The sequence below is a fragment of the Hypanus sabinus genome, chromosome 9 (assembly GCF_030144855.1).
Source record: "Hypanus sabinus isolate sHypSab1 chromosome 9, sHypSab1.hap1, whole genome shotgun sequence".
Lineage (NCBI taxonomy): Eukaryota > Metazoa > Chordata > Chondrichthyes > Myliobatiformes > Dasyatidae > Hypanus > Hypanus sabinus.
The window spans coordinates 5999628-6016380 of record NC_082714.1 but is presented as its reverse complement, the minus strand read 5'-3'; the positions used below and the strand labels follow the sequence as shown (position 1 = coordinate 6016380).

General features: G+C 48.8%; 1 protein-coding gene across 3 annotated transcripts in view; it reads right to left on the bottom strand.

Annotated features, from left to right (window-relative positions):
* Positions 1-1373: 1373 nt before the first annotated feature.
* Positions 1374-16753, bottom strand: part of si:ch211-256e16.3 (kelch-like protein 20) — a 30053-nt gene continuing 14673 nt past the window's right edge. For all 3 annotated transcript variants that reach the window (XM_059978942.1, XM_059978943.1, XM_059978941.1), the window contains exons 4-9: positions 15953-16099; positions 15276-15404; positions 13767-13943; positions 8329-8475; positions 6093-6258; positions 1374-3076 (exon numbers count right to left, since the gene is read on the bottom strand). In XM_059978942.1, coding sequence (XP_059834925.1) covers positions 2935-3076; positions 6093-6258; positions 8329-8475; positions 13767-13943; positions 15276-15404; positions 15953-16099 — 908 coding nt within the window. In that variant the 3' untranslated portion in view covers positions 1374-2934. The remainder of the gene's footprint in view (positions 3077-6092; positions 6259-8328; positions 8476-13766; positions 13944-15275; positions 15405-15952; positions 16100-16753) is intronic.

Sequence of the window (16753 nt, the reverse complement as noted above, 5' to 3'; positions counted from 1 at the left end):
TGGAGAGGGTCCAGAGGAGGTTCAGAAAATAATCACAGGAATAAAGGTGTTAATGTACGAGAAGTTGTAAGGTTCTATTTGCTGGAGTTTAGAATTGAGTGTGGGTCAATTGAAACTTGCACAGAAACTTGAAAGGCTGAGAGAGGGTGGATATTTCCAGTAGTGGGGGAGTCTTGGACCAGCAGGTACAGACTCAGAATAGAGGGACATCCCTTTAGAACAAAGATGCGGAATCTCTTTCACCAGAGAGTGGTGAATCTGGAATTCTCTGCCAGAGGTGGCTGTGAAGGCCAGGTCATTGAGTATATTTAAAGCAGAGGTTAATTAGTCAGGGTGTCACAGGTTATGGACAGTATGAAGGAGAATGGATTGAGCATGAGGGGAACAGTAGCTCTGTGGGTGTTTAAAGGATATAAACCACAATACTAGATACGCTGGGGGTTAAAATTGGTTAATTGGTTCACTGAAAAACGTTTGCATACAGACCAGTACATTAAGGACAAGGGAAATGCAGAATACAGTATCAGTTACAGGGAAAGTGCAGAACAGGCAGACAAGGTAAAAGGTCATGATGAGGTAGACTGCAAGGTCAAGAGTCCCATCTTGTACTAGGGATCTTTCAAGTCTTACAACAAGCAGGAGAGAATCTGTCCTTGAGCCTGCTGGCACTTGTTTTTCGGCTTTAGTGTTGGATTAGACTGTTTAATTGTTATTTTCTTTGCAGCTTAATTACTTGCTTGTATTTATACAACTACTTATATACATGTTAACTGTTTAGTAGTGGGCACAGAACAAATATGCACTTGCTCAATGTGTCCTAGTTGTAACAGCTCTGCAAGATCTGGAAAGTTCTTTTGGTATTGTGTTATTTAAATGGGGCTATCTAATTGGTTATGTCCCATCGACACATTTGAAAGGAATGTTTCTTATCTATGGAATGTAAGGAGGGTTAACCACTTGGACCACCATCTTTAACCTCCCAATTCTTAGCTACTAAACTTTTGCAGCTCTACATTTCCAACTTCTTGTTCTCTTTACACTTAATAAAATGATTAAATTCAACAAGTTTTATGCCTCTTTCCTGAGTTCCAAAAGAACCTTAGATCAAAAACGTCAGAATCCAACTGAAGATTACAGCAAGATTGCAAAGAAACAATGAACTGCAAGTGAGAAATTCAGTCGTGTTTCTGAAGCTGAAGGTCTGTGTTCACTTCCCAAGAATATGGGATTCCATTTCAGGGGTTCCCAACATGGGCTCCACTGACCCCTCGGTTAATGGTAAGGCTCCATGGCATTTAAAAAAAGGTTGGAACTCTTGGGTTAGATTATCCAGATATTTGCTCTAATTACACACAAACTGAAAGCCATAGATTCACAACTTTATTTAGTTTGGTATACTGAGGTATAAAAGCAGTTTTGCACATTTTATCAGGAGCAGTGGTTTTCTTAAATAACTATAGGGTTTTCCTTGAGTTACAGCTGTAAAAAAATTCTTTATTGCTTAAATTCACGATTATATAATCTTTATAAACTTGTGCAACATAATTTGAAACTTCACATGAAACACATTTGGAGATGTAAAATGAGGCAGTTCTCAAACAGTTAATGTCTTAACAGCCTGAGAATACAAGGTAGTGTTCTTCAATTAGCTGACAAGAGATGATGAGAGAGAGAGAGCACTGTCGAAACTGGTAGGGAATTAAACTGCAACAAGTTTTGCAATAAAACCATCAGAACCCAATGCAAAACTCACCCCAAGGATGCCAGCTTCCTTGTGGAGGTCCAGAGATACTCCGATCATAGCAATTAACCTCTCCCACCATCAGAAAGTTCTTAACGCATGATATGAGATAAACAGGTTTAATGGGGTCAAGACTCTTGGACAGCTGGCTGTGTGGCACCAAAGAGAAACCAAGGTCTTCAAGCAGTGGCTCAGAGATAAGATGTCAAAGTAGACAGTGACAGTCAACGTCAGACAATCGCAAACTTCATGTACCATCACCCGTCTGGTTGGGTGCAGACCTGAAACCCATTTTAAAAATGGGCAGTATAAAGTTTCTAAAGTAACTGTACCTTCATTAAACTGAACAAATTTAGAAGTTCCCGTGTTTAGGATGGCAAAGAACATTAAACCATCTGCACAGTGCGAGCTCAAGCACTTGGGTGCAACACACCAAAAGCAGCCTTCAGATCCAAACATTACCGCTGGGGAAAGACTGCGCACTTCTTAAACAGTCCTCAACTCAGACTTGGCCACGACAAGGTACCAAAATTAACAACGTAGAAAAGTTCAATGTCAGTTCATTATTTTTCTTCAGAAGTCATGGTATCCAAGTGATGAGAAAGCTGAGAGATCTCTGTGCAGACGAAGTAGTTAGAACACCACCCCAATACTTCAGGTTCTATAGAAAACATAGGAGTTTGTTTTATTTAAAAAAGGGCTCCTGCACCAGTCTAATTACAAAAGGCAGAAACGTCAAGGCTAAAGTGCGGACTTCACTATATCTCTCTGATGGAGTAAAGAAATGTTTTACAATAGCCATTTTTTGGTATATCCAAGTATGAATCTGAAGATGCATCTTGTACACACTCAGACCAGAGGCACACAGGAGGGCGGTGAGAACCCACCCTTAGCCAATGAACAGCAAGGAGAAATATTCTCACCACAATGCAAAGTTCAAAGATAAAAGGAATCATACCCATCCCAATCCAGGAACCCCTCCCAAATCCCTTTTGGAACCCATGGAGTTAAATACAGAAGTTACTGCCCAGGCTGCAAGGGTTGAAAAATAAGCCCTAAAGTGCTTCTATAAATGGTGGAGAACTGTGGACCTTTTCCAGTGGATGTCAGCTGACCGGATTCTGCAAACTGTACTTGACAACTGTTCTGCAAGATTGTAGACAATGCTCTTTAAGTACAGGTAGAGTTCCCCATCAATCCACAAAAATGCTGGGCCACGTCTCTTTCTGGACCTGTACGGTAACACAACTCAACCAGCTGCGGCTTGCGAGCATCTCTCCAAAGATCTCCCATTTGTCATTTTCTTCATTGTACTGTTCAATGGTGTCATGGTACCTGCAAACGAGAATGGTTAACAGAGTGAAAGCAGAGCTCATCGGGCTGTGGTAAAACTTGTGCAAATAAACTGCAATTAATTTATAAACACAAGAGATTCTGCTGATGCTGGAAACCCACAGTAACACACACTAAATGCTGGAGGAACTCAGCAAGTCAGACAGCATCTATGGAGAGAAATAAACAGTTTCGGGCAGAGAATCTTCATCGGAATTGAAGATCAAGACGGTTTACTCCTCTCCACAGATGCTGCCTGACCTGCTGAGTTCATCTGATGTTTGTGTGTTGCTCTCAATTAAATTATACCTTACCACAACCCTGGACCCGAGCATCTTTGGGCCGTGGCAGGAAACCCAGTCACGGGGCGGGGGGAAAGGTACAAACTCCTTACCCACAGCAGGAGGACCAGAGCCCATGTTACTAACCTCTACACTACCATGCCACTTGGGCTGTTTTCTCCAGAACAGGGGTACTCGACCTGGAACCCACAGTGCCCTCATTTAACAGTAGGTGGTCCATGGCATAAAATTGGTCGGGAAGCCCTGCTCTCGAGTGTTAGAAGCTGAGAGACAATCTCAGTCAGAATCAGGTTTATCATCACAGGCACTTGTGAAATTTGTTGTTTGTGGTAACAATACAGTACAAAACAAAAAAAATTACAAGAAGTTACAATAAAATAAATAAATTATGCAAAAGAGGAATAGTGAGGCAGTATTCAGTGACCGTTTTCAGAAATCTGATGGTAGAGGGGAAGAAGCTGTTCCTGAATTGTTGAGTGTGTGCCTTCAGACTCCTGTACCTCCTCCCTGATGGTGACAATGAGAAGAGGGCATGTCCTGGGTGGCGAGGGCATTTGTTGATGGATGCCATCTTATTGAGACATCACCTTCTGAAGATGTCCTCAGAGAAAACCCGAGAGGTTTATAAAATTAAGAGAGACGCAGACAGGGTCGTTTTCAGAGAGGGCAAATTTCAAATACCACAGGGCAAAGCTGAGAGAAGAAGCTTTAAAGGTGATTTACAAGGCAAGGAGCACCTTGCAACTCTTCTGGTAGGAAGATACTCACGGTGGAGATATGTCACATGACATGGGCACATAATGTTGATGCATATGAACAGCATTGGTACCTGGATGGTGTTGCCAGGGCTGGAATAACCAGGTGTATGAGGGATTCAGACAGATGAAGAGAGGAAAGGTGTGTTTGCACTCTGGTCAGATAGTTTAAATAGGCATCCCTGTTGGCACAGACATTGTGGGTTGAAGGCTCCTTTCTGTACTGGAATGGTCTATGCTCTATGGATACTGACCCCCCCCCCCCCCCCAATGTTCTTCTGGGAGGTACAACATTCTGTAATCAGCCTTGGCTTTGAACCCAGCTGACAGAGGCAGGATGAAGAACAAGCCACGGTAGCGTAGCGGTTAGCAGTTCAAAGTGTTCTGGAGTTCAGAGTTCCATTGCAGTGTTGTCTGTAAGAAGTTTGTATGTTCTCCCATGAACGCGTGGGTTTTCCCCGGGAGCGCCAGTTTCTTCCTGCAGTTCAAAGACTTACTGGTTAGTAGGTTAATTGGTCATTATAAATTGTTCTGTGGTTAGGCTTGGTTAAACAGATGGATTGCTGTGTGTTGTGAGTCGACCATGGTCATTGAATCCCAGCTGTCTAAGTGATACACAAACCCGGCCAGTACGATATGGACAGCAAGCTGTGCCTGGGGAGCAGACTCCCCCTCTCCATGCACCTGATGAACAGCAGAGACTGATACAGTTTGACACCACAGCATTAAACTCAAATTAGGAGTGTCTTAGGCACACCAGCTCCATATTCGTCCCTCGGCCTTTACTCCCAAAGCCTTCCCCATGGGTGGGTATAGCCACAAGGAGCAGAGGTTTGAGATCAGAGTTTTCCTTCTCCAAGATGAGCTGCCAACCACGGCTGACGAACCCCATCTGCCTGAAGTGACTGGCTTGAAGGCGCCTTTGGCCCTTCTGTTGGTAGAAACAGATCTGCTGGGCTTAGTAGCCAAGTCACACGCGAAGGCCAGGAACTGGATTTGGTTGTCAGGGGTTATCTGAGATGCAGACCATTGGGAGTATTTAATAGGTAGCAGGAGCTTTTCACCACTACAGTCTCTGGATATTAAAACCTTAACGAATCTAACTATATGTATTTGGCTATTAACTGCAGCAGTTATTGGAACACAGAGGTCTATCAGTGATGTGTGAACCCACGAATGAAGGAAATGAGCAGATTGTAGTGGCAGAGACTTCAATACACTCAGTAACTCTCGAGCAGACTGTAGCGTTCATCAAGAACTTCTGTACCATCTGCCACAGCTGGAACTTCCCCGTGGTCAATTCCCATTCCTATGGTCTCCTCGTGCCACGATGAGGCTACCTCCAGGGTGGAGGAGTACCAACTTATATTCCGTCTGAATGCACAAATATCGATTTCTCCTCTGGTAAACATTCCCATTCCTCACTCTGACCCGTCACTTCTTCTCACGTGCCTATCACTTTCCCCAGGTCCCCTCCTCCGTTCCTTTCTCCCATGGTCCACTTTCCTCTCCGATTCCTTCTTCTCCAGCCCTTTACTTTTCCTACCTGCCTGGCTTCACCTGTCACCTTCCTGCTATCCTCCTTCCCCTCCCCCCACCTTTTTATTCTGGCATCTTCCCCCTTCTTTCTCAGTCCTGAAGGGTCTCAGCAGGAAACGTTGACTATCCATTCATTTCCATCGATGCTGCCTGACCTGCTGAGTTCCTCCAGCGTTTTGTGTTCTTACATAGCACAGAGTAGATGTTTTACGTTGTCAGAAACAGAACTTTATCACCTGGATTCTGTCTGTATGCATTGCTTAAGTCAGTCTCAAAGCCTCCAAGATTGATTTTTAAGGAAGGCTATGGGATGGAGACAGGAAATCACAGATCAGGTACCATGTTATATAACTCACATGACTTTGACTCATGAGTGGGCCCGTTCTTTAAAACTATGCCTGTTCTTTACGCAGTGATACATACCGATCCCAACCCTCTTCTCCTCCCATCACATAGATCTTGTCGCCAATCACAGCCACGCCTGGCCGATACCGTCTCTCGTTCATGGGGGCACACATCTTCCACGTGTTGGTCTTGGGGTCGTACTGCTCCACCTTGTCAGTGTTCTCCGTAGAAGCATGCCAGCCGCCTGCGGGAGACACACACCAGATGAAAGATCCTTCAAAAATCAGTTTCCCCATTAGTATAGAGATGGCAACAGTGATGGCAGAGGGCAGAGTCTCCTCTTATTCTCTACTTGCTTAGGGTTACCACACAGAACAGGCTCTTCCAGCTCTTCGAGCTGTGCTGCCCAGCATCCCTCAAATTAACCCTAGTATAATCACGGGACAATTTCAAATGACCTGTACGTCTTCAGACTGTGGGAGGAAACCAGGGCACCCAGAGAAAACCCACACGGTCAACAGGGAGAACTTTACAGGTGTCATTGGAGATGGACTCTGAACTCAGGTGCAACAGCATCACACTAACCCCCAAGGAGTGATGGAGTTTATTCAGCTCCTGATCGCAATGGAAAGAACTATTACTACTCTAGGGTCAAACCCAACAGATACCATCCTCCAAAAGGAGGGTTCCAAAATCAAGCTTATTGCACAGTTCAACACTGGCCAGCAATGATGGTGTGATGTTCTCTGCGACTTGGACAGCTACTTCCCCTCTGCCATCAAAGGGTTAATGTTTGAGGGCTGTGGGCCGATCCTTGGAGTTTACAAGAATGACAGGGGGATCGCATTGAAACCCATCAAATATTGAAAGGCCTAGATAGAGTGGACATGGAGAGGATGTCTCCTGCAGTGGGCAAGTCCTGGAACAGAGATGAGGAGGAATTACTTTAGCCAGAGGGTGGTGAATGTGTGGAATTCATTGCCACAGATGGGTGTGGAGACCAAGTCATTGGGTATATTTAAAGTGGAGGTTGACAGATTTTTGATTAGGCAAGATGTCTCAAGTTACAGGGAGAAGAGAAGGCAGGAGAATGGGACTGGTAAATCAGCCATGATGGAATGGTGGAGCAGACTCGATGGACCAAATGGCCTAATTCTGCTAGGTATGGATGAGTTGGGCTAAAGGCTCACTTCCTTGCTATACAAGACCATGCCATAGACACAGGAACAGAATGCCATTCAGCCCATCGAGTCCCATCGTGGCTGATTTATTAACTCTCTCAACCCCATTCTCCTGCCTTTTCACCATAACTTTACTGAACAAGTACGGGCACACTGCAGGTGTAATGGGAGAAATGCTGGTACCATTCACCCCCTCAAACCATGTACGTGCTGACCAAAATCCGCAGCTAATCGAGCCCCATTTCCCTACAGGGGTCCATCTCTCTCCAAAACTCTCCTATCCACGTACCCGTACAAATGTCTTCACAGCACTTTAATTGGGCCTGCTTCTACATCATTTTAAGGTGATTAGAGGAAGGTACGGGGTGGGGGGGGGGGGGGGGGGGTTGGGAATGTCAGAGGAAGGCTTTCCATATGGAGTGGTGGGAGCATGCGTAAGGGATTTGGGGTTTACGTGGATGGGAGGGGATCAGCAGGATGCGGGTAATCGGAGGATGCTGTTGTCAGTTGGGCTGCAGGACCCATTTCTGTGCTGTTTCATGACGACTCCTTCCATCACGGTGGTGTAGCAGTTCACGTAACGCCAGCAGCAAGATTAGAGTTCCAGTCCCGTAAGGAGCTCGACTGCCTCGAGAGGACCCAGACAGCCATGTTGGCTGGGGTCAGGGCTTCATGGTTTGGCTCTTGGCAGGGTCACCCATGTCAAACAGGTCAAGGTGCAGAGGTTCAGGGGTTTGGCTCAGGGCTAACAATCCTGACCGTTACGGAAACAGCAATGAGGAATCCTTCCACATTAGAGTGCAATGGCATTCCTGAGTCTCCACCTGGGACTTCCATGATTGACCGTAGTGAAAACTGAGAGGAAGCTACTGACACGATGAAGGAAGCCCAGAGACAAGAGGTTTGTATGTCTCCCTGTGAGTGCATGGATTTCCTCCCACATTCCTGTAAGAGTTATGCATTACAGTCAGTGAGTTGTGGGCACGTTACTTTGGTACCAGAAGCGTGGTGACACATTTGGGTTGTCCCCAGCTCACCCTCACTGATTTCCGGTGATGATTTTACTGTGCGCACACTAGCTCTTATGTTTCAATTTACATGTGACAAATAAAGCTGATCTTATCATTCCTTACCAATGACATAGATCTTCCCCTTGAGAACACAGGCAGCAGAACCAGAGCGAGGAATCTGCATTGGCGCCACCTCAGTCCAGGTGTTGGTCTTTGGGTTGTAAACCTGAACCAAGTTCATTCCATCTCCGTCTTCCAGCACCGCTCCCCCTGCACAGTCAGAACCCATCAGTGTCCCATTCACCCAAACCGTGGACACCGACTGCTCCCCCTGCAGTCAGAACCCATCAGTGTCCCATTCACCCAAACCGCGGACACCGACCACTCCCCCTGCAGTCAGAACCCATCAGTGTCCCATTCACCCAAACCGCGGACACCGACTGCTCCCCCTGCAGTCAGAACCCATCAGTGTCCCATTCACCCAAACCGCGGACACCGACCGCTCCCCCTGCACAGTCAGAACCCGCCAATGTCCCATTCACCCAAACCGCAGGCACGGACCGCTCCCCCTGCAGTCAGAACCCATCAGTGTCCCATTCACCCAAACCGCGGACACCGACCGCTCCCCCTGCACAGTCAGAACCCATCAGTGTCCCATTCACCCAAACCGCGGACACCGACCGCTCCCCCTGCACAGTCAGAACCCGCCAATGTCCCATTCACCCAAACCGCGGACACCGACCGCTCCCCCTGCACAGTCAGAACCCATCAATGTCCCATTCACCCAAACCGCGGACACCGACCACTCCCCCTGCACAGTCAGAACCCGCCAATGTCCCATTCACCCAAACCGCGGACACCGACCGCTCCCCCTGCACAGTCAGAACCCATCAGTGTCCCATTCACCCAAACCGCGGACACCGACCACTCCCCCTGCACAGTCAGAACCCGCCAATGTCCCATTCACCCAAACCGCGGACACCGACCACTCCCCCTGCACAGTCAGAACCCATCAGTGTCCCATTCACCCAAACCGCGGACACCGACCACTCCCCCTGCACAGTCAGAACCCATCAGTGTCCCATTCACCCAAACCGCGGACACCGACCACTCCCCCTGCACAGTCAGAACCCATCAGTGTCCCATTCACCCAAACCGCGGACACCGACCACTCCCCCTGCACAGTCAGAACCCGCCAATGTCCCATTCACCCAAACCGCGGACACCGACCGCTCCCCCTGCACAGTCAGAACCCGCCAATGTCCCATTCACCCAAACCGCGGACACCGACCGCTCCCCCTGCACAGTCAGAACCCACCAATGTCCCATTCACCCAAACGGCGGGCACCGACTGCTCCCCCTGCAGTCAGAACCCATCAGTGTCCCATTCGCCCAAACCGCGGACACCGACCGCTCCCCCTGCACAGTCAGAACCCGCCAATGTCCCATTCACCCAAACCGCGGACACCGACCACTCCCCCTGCACAGTCAGAACCCGCCAATGTCCCATTCACCCAAACCGCAGGCACCGACCGCTCCCCCTGCACAGTCAGAACCCGCCAATGTCCCATTCACCCAAACCGCGGACACCGACTGCTCCCCCTGCACAGTCAGAACCCATCAGTGTCCCATTCACCCAAACCGCGGACACCGACCGCTCCCCCTGCACAGTCAGAACCCGCCAATGTCCCATTCACCCAAACCGCGGACACCGACTGCTCCCCCTGCACAGTCAGAACCCATCAGTGTCCCATTCACCCAAACCGCGGACACCGACCACTCCCCCTGCACAGTCAGAACCCGCCAATGTCCCATTCACCCAAACCGCGGACACCGACCGCTCCCCCTGCACAGTCAGAACCCATCAGTGTCCCATTCGCCCAAACCGCGGACACCGAGCCATCAAATTCTAAATTTGTGCATATTTACAAAATACAATTAAGTTGGTCAGTAAAACTATTGAAAATCTTTTTTTTGTATTTTTGTCAGTTAAATAAAGGTTCACATGAATTGACATGTCACAGATTTTTGTTTTTATTGCATTTTGGAAAATATCCCAACTTTTCTGGAAATGGGGTTTGTACATCTTTGCGTTTTAACTCCAGGATATGGACTCAGACAAGGACGTGTGGGCTATCTGAAGCTGCAGATGTTGCAGGAAAACGGGAGCAGCTTTGAAAGGAATCAACTGCTCTGCAAGTGAAAATCGTTGCTTTGCTGGCCTCCAGTGCACAACATTCTGTTACAACAATGGATGAACTTGTAATCCTTCCTGGGCAGCACCCTCGCTTCTTGCCCCCACTGAACATTCAGTCCTCACCTGCACTGCCAGGTCTCTGTTTGTACGCGACATCGGCCACACCCCGGTGCACCACTTTGACAGACAGGCTGAAGCAAGTGAGGGAGACCAGACGATCTCATACCCAGTGAGACAGGGACATGCCATATGAAACTCTGGGGGCGAGATCCAGCGGTGCAGTAGGAACGTGTTTCTGCAACACTTCATGGAGAGCGAAGGGCACAAGGCACAGAGGTCAGTCGTCCAGCGTAACAGAGGAGGACCGCAGTTGTCATGGCTACTCACTCCACTGGACCCGGACTTCCGAGGTTGAGAGAGTGCGATGGCTTTTCCACTTTAAAAACTCCTGCTCTGTTCACATTTCAGAGGAATAGAACAGTCTAACCTTCATCATCGAACAACCAATCAGTCACTAAACTCCCTGACCAACAGACTGTAATTTGCAAAGACAGGCAGCAACAAATCGGTTACAATTACCCTCAAAATAAGGCTGTGTCCTCTGTCCCTTACTATATTGCTGGACACAACACTGTACGATCAAATCCCGCTCCGATTCCAGCCACAACCATGGTGTTCTGCATCTCAAATTACAATGAGTCACTGCAAGAGTGTTTCTTTAGGTTGTTATAGTGAGGATGAGCTCCCACTATCTATTAAATGCTCCCAATGGTGTGTGTCTCAAATAGCCTCTGACAACCAAGTCCAGCTCCTGGTCTTAGCTACTAAACCTGGCGGAACCATTTCTACTGACAGGCGAAGGGGCAAAGCTGGGTTACTGGTGCCGTAAGCCAGCCACTTCGGGCCAATATGGCTTGTCAGCCGTGGTTGGCAGCTCATCTATGAGAAGGAAATCTCTGATCTCAAACCTCCGCCGTCTTGTGGCTATACCCATTCAAGGGGAAGGCTTTGGGAATCCCGAGAGAAACTTGGATCCCCTGTGGCAGTCCTACGCTGACTGGCGACTCCCGCGACACTGCCAAGCTGTATCAGGCTCTGCCGCTCCTTTGGATTCATCGGCGGAGTGAAGAGGGGGAGCCTGCTGCGTGGGCGACAGCTTGCTCTGCACGTGTCCTGCCCTACCCAGGATGCAACGTCCATGGCTGACCCTGACCAACAGAGGGCCTCATGAGATAGAGACTTAGCAACACGGTGTCAGGATCACACCTTCCCCTCAATGTCAGCAAAACACGGCCAAGACAGGTCAACAGCACCGATGTCTTCGGGAGATTAAACAAATTCAGCATATCCCCGTTGACCCTTGCCAAATTTTAAATCCACCTGTCACAGAAAGCATCCCATGCAGGTGCATTGCAGCTTGGTACGGCAACTGCTTTGCCCGGGACCTCGAGAAACCGCAGAGTTGTAGACCCAGCTCGGCATGTCACAGAAACCTGCTTCCCCTCCACGGACTCTCAGTAAAGCAGCCCACACCCACCCCGACACTCTCTCTTCTCCCCTCTCCCATCGGCAGAAAACACAGAAGCCTGGAAGCTCTCCCCACCAGGCTCAAGCACAGCTTCCATCCCACAAACTCCTGACCCCTCAACCCACCTCATTTTGATCTTGCGCCAGATTGTCTACTTGCACTTCCCCTGTAGCTTAATTCCACATTGTTACTGCTTTCCCTTGTTCTGTGTAATGATCTCATCTGTGTGACTGGTCTGCAAGCTTTCTCACTGTATCTCAGTGATCTGACAATAATAAACCATTACCAACATCCTGTCATGTATTGTGGCACACGGAATCCTCCTTCACACTCCCCTGGGATGGGTGGAGTCATTCTCCCAGGGTGGAAAGGTCAAATTCCAGAGGGCAGAGATTTAAGGTTCAAGGGAGATGTGAGGGGTAAGTTTTGTTTCAGTAGAAGTTTGGATGCCTGGAACACACTGCTGAGGAGTTATAGAATCACACAATACAACGAGATCTTGTACATCAGTCAATGAAAGCAAGCATGCAGGTACAGCAGGCAGTGAAGAAAGCTAATCGCATGCTGGCCTTTATAACAAGAGGAGTTGAGTATAGGAGTAAAGAGGTCCTTCTGCAGCTGTACAGGGCCCTGGTGAGACCCCACCTGGAGTATTGTGTGCAGTTTTGGTCTCCAAATTTGAGGAAGGACATTCTTGCTATTGAGGGAGTGCAGCGTAGGTTCACAAGGTTAATTCCTGGAATGGCGGGACTGTCATATGTTGAAAGATTGGAGTGACTGGGCTTGTATACACTGGAATTTAGGATGAGAGGGGATCTGATTGAAACATATAAGATTATTAAGGGATTGGACACACTGGAGGCAGGAAGCATGTTCCCACTGATGGGTGAGTCTAGAACTAGAGGCCACAGTTTAAGAATAAGGGGTAGGCCATTTAGAACAGAGGTGTGGAAGAACTTTTTCACCCAGAGAGTGGTGGATACGTGGAATGCTCTGCCCCAGAAGGCAGTGGAGGCCAAGTCTCTGGATGCATTCAAGAGAGAGTTAGATAGAGCTCTTATAGATAGCGGGGTCAAGGGATATGGGGAGAGGGCAGGAACGGGGTACTGATTGTGTATGGTCAGCCATGATCACAGTGAATGGTGGTGCTGGCTAGAAGGGCCGAATGGCCTACTCCTGCACCTTCTGTCTATTGTCTAATACAGGCCCTTCGGTCCACAGTGTTGTGCCAACCATTGAACCCATTCTTAGATCAGTCTAACCCTTCCCTCCTACATAGCCCTTCATTTTTCTAACATCCAAATGCCCAACAGTCTATTACATGTCCTTAACATATTTTCCTCTACCACCCCACCACCCCTGGCAGAGCAATCCACACACCCACCTCTCTCTTTAAAAAAAATCCACTTCTGACACCCCACGTTTTCTTCCAAACACTTTAAAGTTATGCCTGTTCCCACACTGGCCATTTCCACCCTGTGGAAAGTCTCTGGCTGTCCACTCATTCTGTGCTTCTTGTACACCTCTATCAAGTCACCTCTCATCCTTCTGTCCAAAGAGAAAAGCCCCAACTCACTCAACCCGTCCTCTCTCATCCAGGCAGCATCTTGGTGAATCTCCTCCGCACCCCCTCTAAAGCTCCCATGGCCTTCCGATGATGAGGCGATCAGAACCGAACACAATACTGCAAGTGTGTTCTAACCAGGGTTTTACAGAGGTACAGTATTAATCGTCAACCCAATCCCCTGAACGATGAAGACCAATGCCTCAGAGCAGCCTTTCACAAGGCAGTTACCTCAAGCAGCAAGCCGGCTTGGGCTCGAACTCCACCCTTACCTGCTACGTACAAGAGACCTTTGAATGCTACAACAGCAGGGCTGGTCACTGCAATCTTCATGGAGGCCAGGAAACGCCAGGAGTTGGTGCGTGGGTTGTAACACTCGATGGAGTCCAGCCTGGAAGTTCCTTCCCATCCACCTACTGCAAACACGTAGCCGTCCAGCATGGCCAGGCCTGAGGGAGGGAAGGTGCCAACATCGGTACTCGAGGTTCCGCAGATGCCAGAAATCCAGAGCAACACGCCCACACAAACAGCAGAAAGGTAGTGTAGTGGTCAGCTCAATCTTTACACTACCAGTGACCCTGGTTCCATTCCCACCGCCGTCTGAAAGGAGTTTGTACGTTCACCCTGTGACCACACGGACATCCCAGTTTCCTCCCACTGTCCAAACACGTACTGGTTGGTAAATTAATCGGTCAGTGTAAATTGTCCTGTGATTAGGCGAGGGTTAAGTCAGGGGTGGCTGGGCAGTGAGGCTCAAAGGGCCAGAAAGCCCTGCTCCACACTATCTCATTCAATAAACAAAATGCTGGAGGAACTCAGCAGGTCAGGCAGCTGCTGGAGTCAACGTTTCAGGTAAAGACCCTTCATCAGGCTGGGAAAGGAAGGGGGCAGAAGGCAGGATACGATGGTGGGGCGAGGGGGAGGAGAACCAGCTGGCAGATCAGACCAGCTGAGGGGGAAGGTGGGGGGGGGGGTGGTGAAGTAAGAAGCTGCAAGGTGATTGGTGGAAGAGGCAAATGGCTGAAGGAAGAGGAGTCTGATTGGCGAGAGAAAGGAAAGGAGGGCACTAGAGGGAGATGATGGGCAGGTGTGGAGAAGCAGGGTGAGGGGAGGTGTGTGGGGGGAGGTGTGTGTGTGTGGGGGGGAACCAGAATGGGGAATGAAAAAAGAGAGAAGGAAGAGGAAGAGAAAATAATCAGGAAAGGGAAATCAATGTTCATGCTATCAGACTGGAAGCTACCCAGGCAGAATACGAGATGTTTTTCCAACTTGAGTTTGGCCTCATCATCACAGTGAACGAACGGGAATGGACAGTCAAACTGAAACAGGTGACCAGCAGGAGGTTCACCCTTTTGCAGCAGACAGAGCAAAGGTTCTCTACAAAGCAGGTCCCTAATCTACCTTGGGTCTCACTGACGTAGAGGAAACCACACCAGGAGCAACAGATACAGCAGATGACACCAAAAGACTCAGAGGTGAAGATTGCCTCACCTGGAAGGAACGTTTGGGGCCCAGAATGGAGGGGAGGGAGGTGGTGAACAGGCAGGTGTAGAACTTGTGCTACTTTCAGGGCAAGTGTCAGGGTGGAATTTAGGGGAAATGAGTGCACAAGGGAGTCATGGAGAGAGCAATTCCTGCAAAAAGCAAGGATAGACAAAGATCCATACTCTACAAAGCCCCCACCCACCTGGACAGTCTCCCTTCTCTCGTCCCGTCGGCCAGATTACCCACCCAGACAGTCTCTCCTCTGCCCCGTCCCATCAGGTTGTTGCGCCCATTACCCAATTCAGAGCGAGCCACGTTCATTGGGAACATCTCGTGCCACATGTTATAGCAGGGGTCATAACGCCACATGTCCTTGCTGGCAGACCCATCAGGGTACTCGCCTCCAGCCACATACAGTGTGTTACCTGTGCAGAGTGAGAAAATGGCTACCGTTACTGTCTGAGTACCTGGTCACCTGCCTACGGGACAGATACAGAGACTATTTACAAGGATATTGGCCGCACTTGGGGAACTAAGTTTAGGGAAAGGTTGAATAGGTTAGGACTTTAGACCCTGAAGAACGAGGGGAGATTTGGGAGAGATATTCACACTTATGAGGGGTCTAGATAGGGTAAATGGTGTTTTTCAGAGGTTGACTGAGGCTTGAGCTAGAGGTCATGGGTTAAGGGTGAAAGGTGAAATACTTAGTGGAACCTGTTCACTCAGGGGGTGGTGAGTATGTGGAACGAGCTGCCAGCAGAAGTGGGTTTGATTCCAACACTTAAGGAAAGTTTGGACAAGTTGGGCCAAAGGGCCAGTTCCCACATTGTGGTGGGGGGGTGGGGGGGAGTGGATGGAGATGAGAGACTGATGGGAGAGGGTACGGACCCAACCCAATTGGTCAAACACACTCTTTAGTGGGTCATCGCAAAGCAGTTGCCAATTGAAAGGTGGTTCTTCAGCCCCAGCCTACCTGACGCAACCAGCCCGTGTTTACTGATGGCAAAGGGCAAACAAGACAGACATTTCCATTCACGGCCAATGGGGTCGAAGGATTCCACACACCGCAGAACCACCTTGTCATCTTCCCCGCCAGCCACGACGATCACTTCGTTTATCCCTGCAAAACACAAAACACCGGCTCCAATGGAGATTCACGCCACCACAGCGGATGTGGACCTCCTGGGGGGGGGGGGGGGGTCCCTTAACCATTGCAGCCAATACCCGGCTGGTGGGCACTACAGAAATGCAGTTACTGTTGCAACATTGGAATTTGAAACTAGATCAGTCAAAGCTGCCAGCAGAATCAAAGGCCCCACCCACTGCAGACTCTCTCTCTTCTCCCCTCCCATCGGGCAGAAGATACAAAAGCCTGAAAGCTCGTCCCACCAGGCTCAAGGACAGCCTCTACTCCACTGTTATCAAAGGCCTCCCGTACAATAAAATGGATTCTTCACCTCACAATCTATCTCGTTATGATTTTGCATCTTATTGTTTCCCTTCATTGCCCTATCTTTGTAGTTGTTGCACTGTATTCTGCATCATTACTGTTTTACCTTGTTCAACCACAATGCACTGTGTAATGATCTGATCTGTGTGAAGTGTGCAAGACAAGCTTCTCACTGTATCTCCGTACACGTGACAACAGTTAACCAATGCCAGAAGACTCACATGCCACGAAATTCTTTGCTTGTGCGAAGCGTAGTACACATGATGAAAAGACATACGACGATAAATATTGTTGGGTACCATGACATCATTACAGCTCAGGGCA